Source organism: Lontra canadensis, unplaced genomic scaffold, assembly GCF_010015895.1.
Source record: "Lontra canadensis isolate GAN:19392208 unplaced genomic scaffold, GSC_riverotter_1.0 scaffold36, whole genome shotgun sequence".
NCBI lineage: Eukaryota > Metazoa > Chordata > Mammalia > Carnivora > Mustelidae > Lontra > Lontra canadensis.
Window position 1 is genome coordinate 13360855 of NW_022631030.1, and position 16604 is coordinate 13377458.

The 16604-nt window shown below is 46.1% G+C and overlaps 1 protein-coding gene across 1 annotated transcript in view; it reads left to right on the forward strand.

Annotated features, from left to right (window-relative positions):
• Positions 1-2581: 2581 nt before the first annotated feature.
• The window catches only part of BARX2 (BARX homeobox 2), a 74505-nt gene continuing 60482 nt past the window's right edge, over positions 2582-16604 (forward strand). The window contains exon 1 of the mRNA XM_032868920.1: positions 2582-3037. Within this exon, the coding sequence (XP_032724811.1) occupies positions 2851-3037 (187 nt within the window). The 5' untranslated portion in view covers positions 2582-2850. The remainder of the gene's footprint in view (positions 3038-16604) is intronic.

Genomic DNA, 16604 nt, shown 5'->3' on the forward strand with positions numbered 1-16604 from the left:
GCGGCAGAGAGCCGGAATCTCTCTCTCCCCTACACCTGGGACGTGAGGTCTTGCCTCCATGGCAGAAAATCGAGAAGGTGGAAAATCCAAGGACTTGAATCGAAATTCTTAAGCTATTTGAAACACTGCAGATTTCAAATCAAAGAACAGTCTGAGGAAGAGTGTGAGCACATTCTGTGTCTGTGGGCAAGAGCCCGAGCCGGGAGCAGAGGCGAGGCCGATTCCCGCCCGGCATGGTGACCGGGGCTCTCGGCGCTGACCCCGCCGCCGCGAGCTGCCGGCAGCCTCTCGTGTGGCGGCGCCGCGACGCGGGGACCCGGGAGCGCGGCTGCAGATCCGCGTTTGGAGAGAGCGAAGGAAGAGAGGAAGAGGAGAAGGGGCAAGGGAGGGAAGAGAAGGGCAGAAAAAAAAAAGAGAGAGAGAGAGAGAAACCAGGATGGAAGATGGGTGAAGAGAAGGGAGGGCGGAAGAGAAAAGAGAAGGGGGACGTCCCACAGGGGAGGGGAGGCCCAAGTGCAGGTAAGAAAGGGGGAAAGGGAGGAATGGGAGGCAGAGGGGGAAGGAGTCAAGGCAGTTAAAGAACAGAGAGGGTGAGACGGGGCGGGGCGGGGTGGGGGAGATGGAATAAGTCTGGAAAGGGAGAAAAGGGGTTGCGGGGTGGCAGGGGGGCGGGGGCAGGCGCAGAAGAGTAACTCGGAGTCAGCGCCCGGCAGGACCGGACAAACAGTCCACATGGTTAACGCTCAGTCCCTCGCCAGGGTCGCCAGGTGTAAAGGAAAGGCTGTCGCTCAGGTGCCGCGCCCCAAGCACACTTCGAGGTCCGCGCTGCCGGTGGGGTCGCCCCCACCAAACACCGTTTCTCGGCGCCTGTCAACAACTCTACGCTTGCCAGGGGCAAAATATAACCACCCGCCCCCATTGTCCTCGGAGGGAGCATCGCGCCCTTGGGACCATCCCCAGCTCGTGGCGCCGCTGGTCCCCGCTGCTCCCGCGCCCTGGAAAACCCCTTGGGGAATAGCGCACAGACGGCGGGGAATGCTGGTCACCAGAGCCCGGGGCGCTCCCGGGTTCATCGCGGCGACCTCGCTTCCCCACGGCGGGACGCCCGCCGCCGCCGGGACACCTAGCGGCAGTCTTTGCGGGCGTCCGAGCCGCCTACGCGTGGAGGGGAATGAACCGAAACAATTCTAAACTGAGAGGAGGGTAGGAGTAGGGAACCTCGGCACACGTGAACACATCGAGAATGAAGAGCCTCAAATTCGCATTGCGATCCGTGTCTAATACTAGACTCTAATTTGGCTGATCGCTATTTTCTCTAAGTGCCTACTTATTAGTCCTCCAGGTGTGTCCCTTCCGTCCGACTTGAACCACCCACCCAGGGGCGCGCGTCCGCTTTCTACAGCGGCGACTCGGGCTCCTGGGTGAGCAGCTCTGCCGCGAGCCCGCTGCGACTCCGGGCCGCTTCCAGGTTTCCCGCGAGATGTCACCAGCCCCAAACTCGGTTTCGGAGAAGGCCATGCGTCTATAGTTCTGTCTCCCTCTTGTGCGTTTTCCTTCTGGCCGGGCACACACCAGTTCGGAGACAAAATCGTGGGAAAGCGGTGCCACCGGGCGGTTGTGGCCGACCTCCGGGCGGGGTGGCAGGACGCAGGCATCGGGAGTCGTCCCGGGCGCCTAGACTGGTTGGGGGGTCGCCCTCGCCCACCAATTCCAAACACATAAGTTCGTACAGATACTGATTGGAACAGACTCGGAGGTTAGGACCCCAAGGGGAGGGAGGAAGGCCACCCAATAATGGCGTGTCTTCGGGGGCTCCCCGAACCTTAAGCGCTGTGAGCGACCCGGGAACGAAAGCTGCGCTGCCCCGAGCATCGGGCGACCAGAATCCTCGAGTGGGGCTGACCGCCGGAGGGCCCGCGAGCAACCCGGATCGCGCTGCGTTGGCCCTTGCGGCGGCGAAAACAGTTCATAAACGTTAAAACATAAAAAAGATCGCATGCTTTTGGAGGATTACCCTCCCATTTTTACAATTTATTATTGGGATAACGGTCAGGGAAAGGGTCATTTATGGTTTGGGATCTCGTGGGGGCGGTGAAGTGTGCGGTTCAGCTTGGGCCGAGAGCGTAGAACTGCAGAGGAGGCCGCGGGTCCTTGGGAAACCGAGAAGAACGACCCACGGGTCCTTGGGGCGTCAGCTCTGTGGCCCGCAGCAAGGACTCGACTTCTTACTAGCAAGAGACCTAGACGCGCCTGCTCCCCCGGTTGCGGGTTGCGCGCACCGGACCCAGTCCAGGAGGTGCGCGGGGTCGGATCGCGGAGGAGCGGCCCAGGCCCGGCCCGCGGGCGGGGGCGGCGCGCGCTCCGCGCACCGCGCACCGCGCGCACACCCGAGCGCGCACACCCTGCACACACACCTGGAGCTCGTCCCAGGAGGGGGGCGGGGAGGAGAGCCAAAGCGAGTGTCTTAAAATAGAGAGGCTGGCAGAGGAGCGCGAGACACCGCGAGGCGGGAGGAGGCGAGCGAGAGAGGCGGGCACGAGGCGTGCAGGTCCGCGGCCGACTTGCACGGGCGGGCTGGGCGGGGTGGGCGCCGACGCCCCTCGGCGCGGCTCGGCACCGGGCCCCGCAGGAAGCGCGCGCTGATTGACAGCTGCGCTGTCCCAAAAAGGCTCCGCGAAGATGCTGCTTCGCGGGTGGGTCTAGACGCGCGGCCGGCGCGCCCGGTGCCCGCTCCCCTCTGCGCGCCTCCCGAGCCCGCCGTCTCCCCGGCGGCCGAGGAGCGGGGCCCAGGCTCCCGCCCGCGCGCCAGTTCCTGCGGCCCTGGCCGGCAGGCGCTCTCCCCGGCTCACCATGCATTGCCACGCGGAGCTGCGGCTGAGCTCGCCCGGCCAGCTCAAAGCAGCCAGGCGGCGCTACAAGACTTTCATGATTGACGAGATCCTTTCCAAGGAGACCTGCGATTACTTTGAGAAACTTTCCCTCTACTCCGTGTGCCCGTCGCTGATCGTGCGACCCAAGCCCCTGCATTCCTGTACCGGTAAGACGCCCTGCCGGTGGTGGGGGCATTAGTCGGGTGCGGTGGCTCTCCCGCGGGCGTCAGGCGCCTTCCCGCCTCCGTCCTCCCACCGGAGGGCGAGGGGATTCCGTGCCGGAGGGACTAGACTTGTCCGCGGCGGGCATCGCAGAGTAGATCGTCGGCGACCTGGGACGGGCCAGGCAAGGTGTCGATCGCAAGGCTGGCCGGAGAGCGGAGGCGGCGGGCCCAGAGCAGCGGCCGCTCGCGCCACGCCGGCGATCCTGCTCTGGGGAGAAAGCTTCCTCCTCCCCGGCGCCGCTGTGGTTTTCGGTCAGAAAGTTCAAACCCTTGACCCGGTTCAGCGCCTAAATACTCTTTTCGGGAAGTGGTGGTGTTGCTGCTCGCCTTGAGTTCAGTTGTCCAGCCTCCTCCTGTCTCCACTGGGGATTTTACAAGTAAATCAGTGTCCTGAGGTTCTTAACCAAACCCTGAAATTGAACTTCACTTACAAGGCTCTCCCTCTGGGGCAGTAGTTCTGCCTGCAGTGCAAGCTGGGGAGATCACCCCCTTTTGGTTTTAAGGGACTGAAAAAAACAACAGTTATAACAATATAACAATAAAAACAATCTTCACGTCTGGTTTCCTCTACCACAAGAGCCTAACCAAGACCTCTAGGAAAGATAAAGAACATTTTATAAATACTTTGAAAAAGTCGTAGGTTTATGTGGAAAGTAAATCCAAAGGTCTTTTGAAAACTTTGAGTGCATTAAGAGAATATCCAAATTTCAAAGTGCCCTGGCTTTATAAGGATTTAGGCTATGGAAAAGCAGATATAGAAAAAAAAGAGAGAAGTTCAAGCAATTTTTTTTATCAAAAATAGTGACTGTGCTTTCATCTAAAGGTAAAAATTTAGTATTTCCCAACTAAAAGAAACTTTGAGGTTATGTTTGTTGCATGGATGCCCTGAAAGAAAAAAAATTGTTACTTCCACTGAAAAAGTAAAGTGAAGAGCTAGCAGTGTTTTTAAAAGATTTTTTTTTTAAACATCTAGGCCAGAAGCTTCTAGAAGATTCTAATGCTTAGAATCCTGTATTTTCTTTTGATTTAATAGGTTGTCCCTGTAGGACCATCAGTTAATCATGTATGTAAATACTTACAGCAAAGTTCTTTGAAAACCAAGTTGTTTCCACATGTATTTGGTTATGAAATGATTACAATATTAAGGTATGCCTTTGTAAAATAAATTTTATCTGTAAGGTAGAATTGGGCCTGATAGCCCATAACAGGACTTGTAATATTAAATTTTAAGGACCAAGAAGTATATGAGAGAAGAAACAAATAAGAAACTTTGGAAATAAGGTAGATATTCTTGATGTTTATATTTTTACATTTATGTGCTTGCCATGCATATATATACCCTTGAATGAGTAGTCTACCTGTATATTAGATAGGGGAGGTAGGCTGAGTCTTGTGTTGAGCATAAATCATCACTTGTTATAATAAGTCAAACCTCCTTGAGGGGAAAAAAAAAAAAAAGATTAAATCACAAATTTCAGTACACCCTGCTACAAATTGCATTTCTGCAGGACCTAAGGAGGAAACAGAACAATTCTGAATATTTGAGGTTAGTTCAGGGCTGGCACAGTTTTTAATGACTTTGTCTTCTGCATTGACCCGAAGGCAGATTTTCCTGGCTTTCAGCAGTCACGGAATGGGATCATAGTAAAAACGTGCTTTAAAAAAAAAAAAGTAATAAATAGTCTCAGAAAACAGTGATCCAGTCATCAATAGGGGCTAAGTTCTGTGTTTCACTGAGCCTCGTATGGAAATAAGTCAGAGGAAAATAAGATGATTCATAGGTAGTTTTGAGAATGTTAAGGGTGAATTGCCCATGTTATCATGAACTAAAAGTTTTGCTTGGTCTTAGGCTTTTAAGTTCATTGATGGTTTGTGTGAAAGGTGGTTGTTGCTAATGGTTTTCTTGCCCTGTCATTCCAGTGTTTACTTCCTTTAGATGGTTCTTAAGAAAAACGTTGTGATTTTGTGCTCATTGAAATTTAAAATACAGAAAGTGGGATTTGCCAGTGGAATTAAACCCATAAAAACTGGCTACAATAGTCCATACTTTCAGGTCATAAGCCTTTAGTGGGTTTACAATTACAGTTAAAGCCTTACATGTATTAGATCATGGGAATCCCATTAGTGACTTCTCAAGGGTTTTGCAAATACCATGCTTTCAAAGCATTTTTGTTGTTTTTAACAGTTAAGATCAAAATGTTCAGAATCAAAAATCTTAGACTGGATAAATTTAATCTTTTTTATTAATTAAAAATGGCATTAAGTTAGTGGCTTTCTACATTCAATACAACTATATATGTATCTACATACATATGTATATATGTATATATATGTGTATTTTTTTTTCTGGATAGAGATAAATATTTAGCACTTTTGGTAGAACCGATATGTAAAAAGTTCAAATCCAGTGGAAGGCATACAATGGAGTTGAAATTACTGAACTTGTCCTCATCCATTGATTTGCTGTTTTTAAGATTTAAATAACTACCAATAGTGAACTTTGCCAGGTAAAATAATGAAATAAGATTAAAAAAATATTATCACCCTGCACAATAAGCATATAAAATTGGGGTGGAAAAAAAAAAGCTACAGCATTTAAGAAGCCTCTACATAATTAAGCAGTCCACATTGTTTAGATTTAGTAATCCAAATGCCAATTTATGGTACTGAAACTCCTCAGGCAGAAGAGCATGTCTTCAAGTAAATTGAGAAATGGAAACATTTTTCATTAGGCAGATCATTACCTGAAAGCAGTTTATTATTAGGCTAACCTTGATGGAATGCTCACCTCCAAAAAAAAAAAAAAATTGTTTATTTAAACAGGCCCTTTCTTATTACAAATACAGTAATTTTAGGCTTAGAAGGCTGTCTCTAAATTTATTTAAGTTTCCCAAGAGATGTTCTACATCACGAACTAGACAGTGAGAAAGGGGGTCCTGTCCTTTGAAGGCGAACTAAAGGAGCATTTGTCATTAGATTTAAAATAAAATTTACAAAATGGAGAGCCTCCATTTGAAAGAAAAGTTTGTTGCTCGGACCCCTGATGAGGTGTGAAATATGTTTGGGATTTATTTAGTATATAATACGTTGGTTTTATTTTAAAATGTGGTAACAGACATCCCCATTTGGAATGGAAATATATTGCCATTTAGCAATCGGTTAACAATCTCTCAGAAACATTAGAACTTTGACAGTGAGTAAAAGCTAAAAATGAGGTGTCTTTTAGGCTGTCATAAATACTGCTGAACTCTTGAGTGCATAATTTCATTTTTCTGGTCGTGATTACTGTTTCTTGGTGGAAGAGTTGCTGGAAGAAATCTGGCTTCTCGGGGTGGAGTACAGGGCAGAGATGCCGGCGGGTCATTTTTGAAGGCTCTGTCTTTCAGTTTGATATTTAGAGACAGGCAGAGGGTGGAAAAGATGAATGGCCTGCTTCACGAAAACAAAGACATAACAATTTATCCTACGAGTTTTCTTGAGGATACTGAGAAGCAAGCCTGCTGTGCTAATTACTTACAATTCTATGATATTTAAACTTAGAACCTAGAATCACCCTAGACTTGCCCATGTGCGTTTTGCAGGGGAAGGTGAATGTAGATATTTGGACACTGTGCTGCCTGGGACCGGCACATGGCTTTTCATTAACCCACTGAAACCTACAGATGAATTTCTTTCTCCTTCCCTGGGGGAATGGTTCTGTTCACTGGCTGGCCTTGTAGAACCAACTGTGAGGTACGGAGCTGGAAGGGGTCACAGAGATCACAGACCAATCTCCCGGAACACAGTATCCTTTTTTTTGTGAAGCACTAGGGTCGCATCAGTGCTTAGACACCATTTTAGTCCACGCTCTGCACAGCCGTCCTTGTTAGGGTACTCAGAAATCAGGAAGACTTTTTCAACCTGGTCACATACCCGGGATAAGTCTGGGCACTCGCACCCAAGGGACAGTCAACCAGCCAATTGAGAGGGGCACTTGGGGAAGGGTGTTTATCTGAAGAGGTGGCATTGAGAACATTTTATGCTTTGGTGCATCCAAGAGAAACAAATTCTTTGGGGTGGTGTCTTTGGGTTCATTTTATCACAAAGATTGGGTGTCATCCCAGTGAAAAATGAAATGAGGTGGGGACACGTGTAATGACTTCTTGGGAGTTAGGCAGCCAGCCATTGCTTCATGGGGTTGGCTCCCGGGACTCCCCAAATCTCAGTGTGGTCTTTCAGTCTGAGACTAAAACCCTCAGGGTTTTAGTCTCAGGGTTGGGGATTGGAATGTAATTCCATTGGAATGGAAAAAGGTAGACTGGGGTTTGGGAGGGTGACCATTATCAACAGGCATGTGTATTTCTGCCAGAGGCAGATGGGCATTTATTAGTGATTATTTGTAACTGCTCCTCCTGTTCCCAATCTCAAGGTAAACAAATCGAGATATGCAGAGGCTATAGGACTCATCCAGAGTCAGAGTGGATCTGGAGCTGAGCTCTTTGGGCCTCCTCAGTTGTTGTCTCGTTTACTCCTTCAATTTTATAACTCCTTTGTGAAACAGAGGCTGAGGGGCTCCCCAGGGAGTCTGTTTTAACTGGTGAATATAGTTTCTCAGCGGTTTCTTCTTTGGTTCTGATTTCCCTAATAACAAAGGGGAAAATGATTAGAAATTTAGTCCACAGGTTAAAATGCCTCTCCAAATGTCTGCAGTCTTTAGTATCATTGAATTCAGCAATTTCATTCAACACATCTTCATTCTTGCTTGGTGATGGCACTGTTAACGAGTTCATTACGTTCCCGTTTATTCTAAATCTTGACTCACAGTTGGGATACTTTACAGATTCCTCTAAACTATCCGTAGAACCACTGCCAAACCCTTCTTTGTCGTTCTCTGGAACATACTGGGCAGTTTGGCACTGGGACCGGGGAGCATTGTGACAAATACTTTTGCTCACCAGATAGCTTTTTCTGTTTGAACTCCCCCTAAGGGGTGTCATTACCAGCCAATATGTCATATTAACCTCGTTAAATACAGCCAGAATGAAACGGTGTTTGTGGTACTTCTTTGCTGAAGCTGGTCTGCCAGGGTTCTTGTGGGTTGTGTGTCCAGATTGAAACCACATTTGGATATAAGCGTGGACTATACAAAGTTGTTGGTTGTAACCCAGCTGAGGAATCAAAGTGAAAATATTGTTAGGGCGAATAAGTCCCAGGGATCTATAGGGAAAGCAGTAACGAAAAGGTTGTTTAAATTATAAGGAGAGATTAAATTTATAAGGAGAGATTAAACTGGGAAAAAATAAACTCACAAAAGGAAGAGATGGGGAAAAGAAAAAGGGCAGGTTTCCCTGAAACTTCTGTAGCTGCTCGAGGGAGCCTTGCCTGAAGCCCAGTGTCCTTCTATGGGACTGCAGGGACCAACCTAAGGGGGCTTCTGAAATGCTTGTCAGTGCCTGGATAATGGTGAAGATTGATTTTACTTGGATACTCAGGGAGCCCCTTGAAACAAGAGACCCAGGGCTGGGCACTGCCCAGCATTCAGTGTTCACTGTGGAGGGCTGAATAAATATCAGGCCAGAAGCATTTTTAGGTGTCATTGGCACTTTATTTTTGAGGTCCCGCAGGAACAAAGTTGGAAAGCTTAGGTAGGCCACATGGTCTGAGGCTCCCTCATTGGTATGACACCCGTGAACTTGTATGGGTGGGGACACTGCCAGTGGGACACTGCCCTGCTGGCCCCTCATCCAGCTCCAGATCGAAGTGCACTCAGGTCCTGTGGCTGAACCCATGATGAACTCATCACTGGAACGTGGGACTAGAGGGCCGTGGGGACTGGGATGAGATGTCCAGATTTCAGCCTCATTCGCCCTTCTTCCTTGGGGAAGGCCGTCGCACGTGCCATGTCGTGGGGTCGTTTTTAGTGCGGCCCCAGAGCTGAACCCCAGTCTCACAGCTTCCTCACGGAGGGCTGCCCAGAGCCCCCGGCTGCTCACAGAGCCATCTGGAGCCACGGCTGCAAGCACCCCGCTTCCCTTGGCAGCAACAGGAACAGAGAGGGGAAGAGGGGACTGTAGGGCATTAGGGGGAAGGCTCCCCACGTGTGACAAGCCCCTGTGTGCCACCTCTCCAGTGCCTACTTCTGCATTAGCAGCCTGTGGGGTTGGAATGGCTATTTCTTCCTCCACAGCACAGATGACAGGGTGAGAATTGGCCTTAGAATGCAATAATAATGTGGTTCAGATCAGAACCTTGGATAAACTTGGTGATATTCGCAAAGTAAGTGGTTCTAGGAAGAAGTTTATGTGTGTGTTTTGTGTGTGTGTGTGTTTGTTTTTAACCAGAAAGCCTCCCCAACCCCTCAGGATTTAATGTATTTTCATTGTGGCTTAAGAACAGTTAGGAAAGAAAAAAAAGAGTCTTGTTAAAATGAATGCTCTAAATAAAAACACAGTTAATTTTCCATTACAGTGTCTAATTACTCATCATCACCAGGGCATTTTTATATGGCAATTTAACTTCTTGAAAGTGGAAACTTGGCACACGTTTAAGGAAGAAAGCAGTGCTGCTAGATAGGTATCAGAAGATGGTCTAATTATGTTTGGGCTGGAGTTGACTCTGACACATGATTGCCCTGGAGAAGATAGGGGGATAGAGGGCCTCTTTCTTTAGCTACAAAGCAAAGTCTCTGGTTTCTTCAGCGCCCGTTGAAATTAAATACGGAGGGAGAGAATTCTGAACGTTAGATGATGTGCAAGTACATCTGAAAAGGGACCCTGCCAGTCACCAGTTGAAGCTGATGTCAGGACTACTTGATAGGCCTGGAAGACAGCGATCTACGCTCCCTGACTCCCACTGGCAGAGCTCAGAAAGATGAACATGGCCTTTCTCCAAGGAAAGTTCAAGATACGGCTGAATAGAAGCCAATCTGGGAGGATCTCCTCACGAAACTAAATATGTTAAGAGTCCAAGCAGACAAGCTTACGTGGCTCCTTTTTATTGCATCCTTCTAGCTTACCAGCATGTCCCGAGGAACATATTCTTCTGGGTATGGGGGACACATAAGCATTCTCACAGTGTGAGTCATGTAGGATTACCTGCTGCCTTGGTGATGTCAGTGTCATTATTTAAAACAAAAAACAAAAAAAAACAACTTATGTGTGTGATAAGCAATGTGATTTTCTTTTCCCTTTTCTAATTCAAGGATTGCTTATGATGTGGGAAGATGGAATGGTGTAGGGCTTGGTGGAATCTTAGGAAGCCATAGCTTTATCTCCACCCCAGGAATGCCCAGCATGTCCCTAATACTGATTCACCTGCCAACCTCCAGCACTCACTTCCCTCTTCTCAGAGTTCCTTGCACTGTGTAACTTAACCTTTGTTGAAATTCAGGATTACGGTCATTTCAAAGACAAGGTCACGACTGCTTGTATATTGAAGGAAGTGTAATGTGGAAGTTTAGTTTAAGCGATGGCTAGGAGAATCAACTTTGTACATTTCCGTCGTGGTAGTTTACAAACAACCAAGTCCTGATATTACCTCTTCTGTGGTGGGGGAGCCGCCTGGGCAAAGAAATTTGCTGAGATTCCTCCTCTTGAGTCCTGTTTTATTTATCCCAAAGGCAGCTACAAACTTGGGAGAAATGCTAGAAATACCCTGAATGCCCTTCTTCACATTTGTAACCATACTAGAAAGGGTGACTTTTTTCTTTTTGAGTGCCTATCATATAATAGGCATTGGGCTAAGAGCTTCAAGATCAGCTAGAGGTCATCCCTAGGAGGTAGGTATTATTACTGCCATGGATGGGAAGCCGAGAAATTAAGTAACTTTCCCAAAGTCACATGGACACATAAAGATCACTTACAAAGCAGTAAAAAGGCAAGTAGAAAGATTTGCAGTTCTTAGAGATGAATATCTAGACAGTAAAGATGAAAGCATGTTCTGCCTCCCTGGGAATCAGGAAAACACAAATTAAAATGAGGTACCATTTCACACGATCAGATAGAGAAAAATTAAAGAATCTGAAACTCTTGATTGAGGACAGCGATGTGGCGTGATAGACATTCTCATACACTGATGGTGGGAATATTTTTTTGGTACAATTCCTTCGGAGAGCTGTGTGGTAACACCCAGAAAAACTACAGCCCAGCAGCCCTACCTCTGGTGTGATGCCGTGAGAAAACTGTACACGTGTGCAAAGGGACACATGTTTAAGAATGGTCATTTCTGTGTTGCTTATGAGAGTGACAAATCTAAAATAAACCACTCTTCAGAAGGAAAAAAGGATAAAAAATATGTCTATTCATGCAATGAAATTCTATGTTATGAAAATGAATGAGCCAGAACCATATTCTATGTGTCTGAATGTGGGTGAGTTTTAGAAAGACAGTGTTGAGAATAAAACAAGTTGTAGATTGATACTATTTATATACTGCTTGAAAACATGCAGACTAATAGTTTATATTATTGAGGGAGGCAGGGTATGGGACGAGGAGGACTACCCACGGGTCTTTATTTTCCTGTGTAATTATTTATTAAGGAAAAGAAAAGGCCTAATGTAAATATGGCTAAGCATTCAGATTTAGCAAAGCCTGGTCATGGGTATACAGATGTTCATTACATTACTCTTTGTACTTTTCTCTATGTTTGAAATTTTTCATAATATAAACACTGAAAAGTGATAGTATGGGAGACCTCACATACTCACAAAGCCCTTGATCTTGTGGAACGCTTGATGGTTTTCTTAATAGCTTTTCTGTCCTGACACAGAAGCTTTTAAATGCAGAACTTGTAGGCAGTCTCACAGTAGGGAAATAAGAACACTTTATAATTAGACACATGTGTACAAGTCTCACTAAAACAACCACTGTAGCTTCTGTAATTGGTTTTTGGATCTCACTTTCCTCCCCTGGCTAGATGGGGATACTATTTATCACCAAGATAGCTGCCATTCCCCCAAGTGATACTTTTACATATGAGTAAACCATCTCTGAGCCTGTCACTAGGACTAGGAGGAAATTGCTCCTTGAAGTGTTTGTTTATTTCAGATACACATCAATAATCATGTGAGCAAGAGTCATTAGGTTGTTTTCCCTTCTTAATGTTGTTGATATTTAAAATCACATCAGTTGTATTTTATTGCGTCTTGCTTTTGTATGTATTTGCTGAGCTGGTATACAACCCTTGGCTTTTGACCTGTGGTCCATTGCTATGGACAATTTAACTTAAAATTGTCTAGGGACAGCTAGGAATACCAAAGAATCTAAAAATGTTAAAATGTAGATTATAAGCAGGGACCAATGATGTTGGTGTTGGCGTGTAAACTGGGTAAGTTCTCCTTATGTTTCGGAACAATGATTTGTTGTGAAAGCATTGATGTGTGGTAGCAGGGCTTGTTAGGAAGGGATGAGAACTGTTACCGTGGAAATCCCACAGAGAGCTGTGTGTTAGGTATAATAAATGGCCATCCTACGGTTTGGAGAAGGTAACGGAGACCATGTTACTCTACAGTGACATCTGTTCAGTCTGTCTTAACAGCCGGGACATTTCTCTTTTCTCTGCAACATTGTTCCAGTTTAGAAATACTGCTTTAAGACATTTTGACCAAAAAGTGGCCTTTGGGAGCTTTATCCTTCTGTGTCCCTTCAGAGGGAAAAATACTCTTCAGTGCAGGTGAAACAGTTCGTAGAGTCAAGAGCTGGCCAACGCGTTCCTCTTCCTCGACCATCCCTTTCTGCCTAAATACAGTGGACCCTTGCACAACACGGGTTTGAACTGCACAGGTCCAATTATGCATGAATTTTTTAAAAATAAATTCCATACAGCACTATAGATGCATTTTTTTCTTCCTTACTATTTTCTTTGTAACATTTTCTTTCCTCTGGCTTACGTGTTCGCAGAATACAAAACACGTGTTAGCCGTTTATGTTGCCGGTAAGGCTTCCGGTCAGCAGTAGGCTGTTAGTAGTTCAGTCTTGCGGGGAGTCAGAAGCTCAACGGTGATTTTTTGAGTGCGCCCCAAACCCCTTATTGCCCAGGAGTCCACTGTGCATACGGAGAAGCAAATCAATCCAAGCACTTTAGGGCCTGCGTCCCACCCAGATCATCCGCAGCCGGTGTCACCGAGCTTTTACCGGTGCTCGGCAGTGGCAGCCACAGTCGGCAGGAATTAATGACCACATCTAGAGGACTGTGGCCAAATTGGACACGGCCGAGGGGATGGTGGATCTGTCAGATTTGTCACCAGCGAGCGGACTTTCATGGTTTGCAGGAGCAAGTCTACAATTCATCTGACCCGCGCGGACGCACGCTGTGGCTGGAGGAAATCAGACAGACGGCACTTTTCGCTGCGTCTTGCTCAGTCAACCTTCTGGATCTTTTTTGTGGAATCTTATTCCTCATAAAAGGGACTGGCTGGGCTGGAGGCTGCAAATGGAGAACGCATTACGAAGAAAAGTTCCAAAGAGCTGCCGTGCGACTCTCGGAGTAAGTAACTCACAGAAGGACTTGTTCTCGTGACCAATGGGCTCTGTAACTGGCAACAAATTGGAAAGAGCCCCCTTGGATCTTCCGTTTGCAACTACTTGGGAAAAAACAGGCGAGGCCTTAGAATAGCTACGGTGGCTTTTTAGCAAGTTTTCACCCAAAGAGACAGATAGGGATATCTTTGACTTAGGTTCCAGCCCAAGTCCTTTTCTTCTCATGACTGAGCATTTTATGGAAATAATTGGTCAGTCGCCCCAGAGGAGACTGTTTGGAGGGTGTTGTTAATTTTGTTATCCCTGCATATCATGGTAACTCATTATTGCTCTTAGCACGTTAGACAGCTGTGTAACTTGGAAGCACGTTTTCGATCCCCGATGTTGAGCGGAGCATAAAGGAACATTCTATTGGAGTACTGGTTTGGGTTTTGTTTTGTTTTGTTTTGTTTTAAACTGGGATCTCGAGCCTTGGCAGTTGGAACAATTGCTGTGCCAACAGAGTGCGTTTCACGTTTTAAGTAACTGCAAAATAGCAATAACAATAAGTGTAAATGGTAACCCTGTGGCAGATATAAGGTGTTTGCCTACATGAGGGTGTTTACGTTAATGAAATCGTTGCTATTGTAAGCACTGCTTTTCGGATGGGAAAAGGGAAACTCGGGGAGATGAAGAAAGGGCAGCAAGGTCACGTGAGTAGGTGGCACCATTGAGATTGGAATTCAGGTCTGTTTCTTTCGTATAAAGCTCGATGCTATGTGTAATTATAGGGAAGTACGCAAGTTATAAGTCAAGCCTGTTCCTTTCCATGGGGGAGGGGCGGGTCCATACTGTATATAAAGCAAGGTCTGATGAACTTTGTGAAGGAATTTATTTTGCACCTGTTAACTCCTTTACACATATTTACAATCACTGTGTGCCAGTCAGCCTTTCCTTTTCCGTGATTATTTGGGTCTCTAAATGCATCTAGACAAATTCTAAGAAGTGGTACTGCCTTTGGAGGAAGCGAGATCATAGACCTACTGCCTTCTGGCGTGATTCTGAACCCATCTCCTTTCTCCAGGTGTCCTGATCCATGTGACATGCCTGAGGCTTCTTTGGTCACATTACTTCCATGAGCTGAGGTCCTTCCATGAGCTTTGGTCACATTACTTCCATGAGCTGAGGCCCCAGAGAAAAGCTCAAGGGTGGAATTCCCATCCATCCCTCCCTCCATCCATCATCCATTCATTCTTGTGAACCAGAGAATATGCGTAAGAACTAGATGACCACCAGTTGCCCGGAGAGTGAAGGCTTGGAATATTTTTCATGAAATACTCACTAGTAAGTTTAGTGGGGAAAAAAATCTGACCTCTTATTTGGCATCACTTCATAGGTTAAGAGACTAATTTGTTTCACATTATATGTTGTGGGGCTTGGGGTGAGTTCTGGGAGTCTCCGTTTGTTTTTGTTTTTTTTTTTAAGATTTTGTTTATTTATTTGACAGAGATCACAAGACGGGAGAGAGGCAGGCAGAGAGAGAGAGGAGGAAGCAGGCTCCCCGATGAGCAGAGAGCCCGATGCGGGGCTCAATCCCAGGACCCTGAGATCATGACCTGAGCCGAAGGCAGAGGCTTTAACCCACTGAGCCACCCAGGCACCCCTTGGAGTCTCTGTTTTTAAAAAGATTTTATAATGAAAGGTCAAGTTTGGGAACCACTGTAGTATAGATATCAGCTTAATGGTGAGATTGATGTAATTTGTACCCCACAACTCGAATGCAGGAAGCTGTTTAGTGGAGTGATCCTAGTGGATGGATTTTGAGTCAGAGGGTACTGGGTTTGTGTGCATTTTATTGTTTGCTTGACATTCAGCAAGTCATTTAACCTCCCTGACACTCAATTTCTTCATCTACAAAAGGAAAAAAATATTATCTGCCTAATAGGGTTAGTCATGTAGGTTAAATGAGATAATGAATACAAAGCTCTTAGCATAGTTCCTGGCTTGTAAATGCTCACTAACTGATAGCTTCTGTTGAAAATAATAGTCTTATAATCATAACCGCATCTTGGTTGACTGAAGCACAGCCCTTTAGAGAAAAGTCACTATTCTTGATGAATTAAACTCAAGAAAAACTAAATATCTTTAAAAACAACCCCTTCGGGGCGCCTGGGTGGCTCGGTGGGTTAAAGCCTCTGCCTTCGGCTCGGGTCATGGTCCCAGGGTCCTGGGATCGAGCCCCACATCGGGCTCTCTGCTCAGCAGGGAGCCTGCTTCCTCCTCTCTCTCTCTGCCTGCCTCTCTGCCTACTTGTGATCTCTATCTGTAAAATAAGTAAATAAAATCTTAAAAAAAAAAAAATAAATAAATAAAAACAACCCCTTCACTCCAGGGCGTTCTTATGAGTTATGTCACAGCACCAACTGCCTCTTAAGGCTGCTTGCAACCCGGGTGGTCTATGAGCCGAGGTCAAATCTTCATGAATAGGTACGTTAGATTCCCCACCTTCCTGTTTGGTAATATGAATTCAGAATTTTGTAAATTCCTAAACAAGTGGCACAAACAGGTCAATGTGACATAGTCACAAAATGTGCTTTGTTCCTTTATTCTTTTACAAGAGTTGCTTGGGAATAATTACCCATAGGAAATATTTCATCATACAGCTGTGTATCTCAAGAACTGTTTCAGAAAAGTGGCAGGATTTCCCAGCAAGTTTACATTCTTTTCTTCTTTGAAAAGTACAGTTCAGGATAGTCCCTTCTTATGCAAGAGAGCCCAAATATTCTTATTTCAGCGTACTGAGAGAAAAAAATTCAGTTGGGATCTTTTTTAATTGGCGATGTGGAAAAGGTAGCAGGTTGGGAAACAGTTGTTGTCCCAGTATATTATTGGGTCTGTGATTCACAGGGAGTTCCAAATAAAGGCCCTGGTTTACAGCTTTTAAATTGCTCATGGGGCTAGTTTAAGATTGCATTCCAAGTGGTAATGCTGGCTGTTGTGTTGAAGGAGCTGCGTGGACAGGAGTTGAACATGGGTTTCTCCTGGAATTGTTTCTTGACTAGTCAGTGGTATCTTAG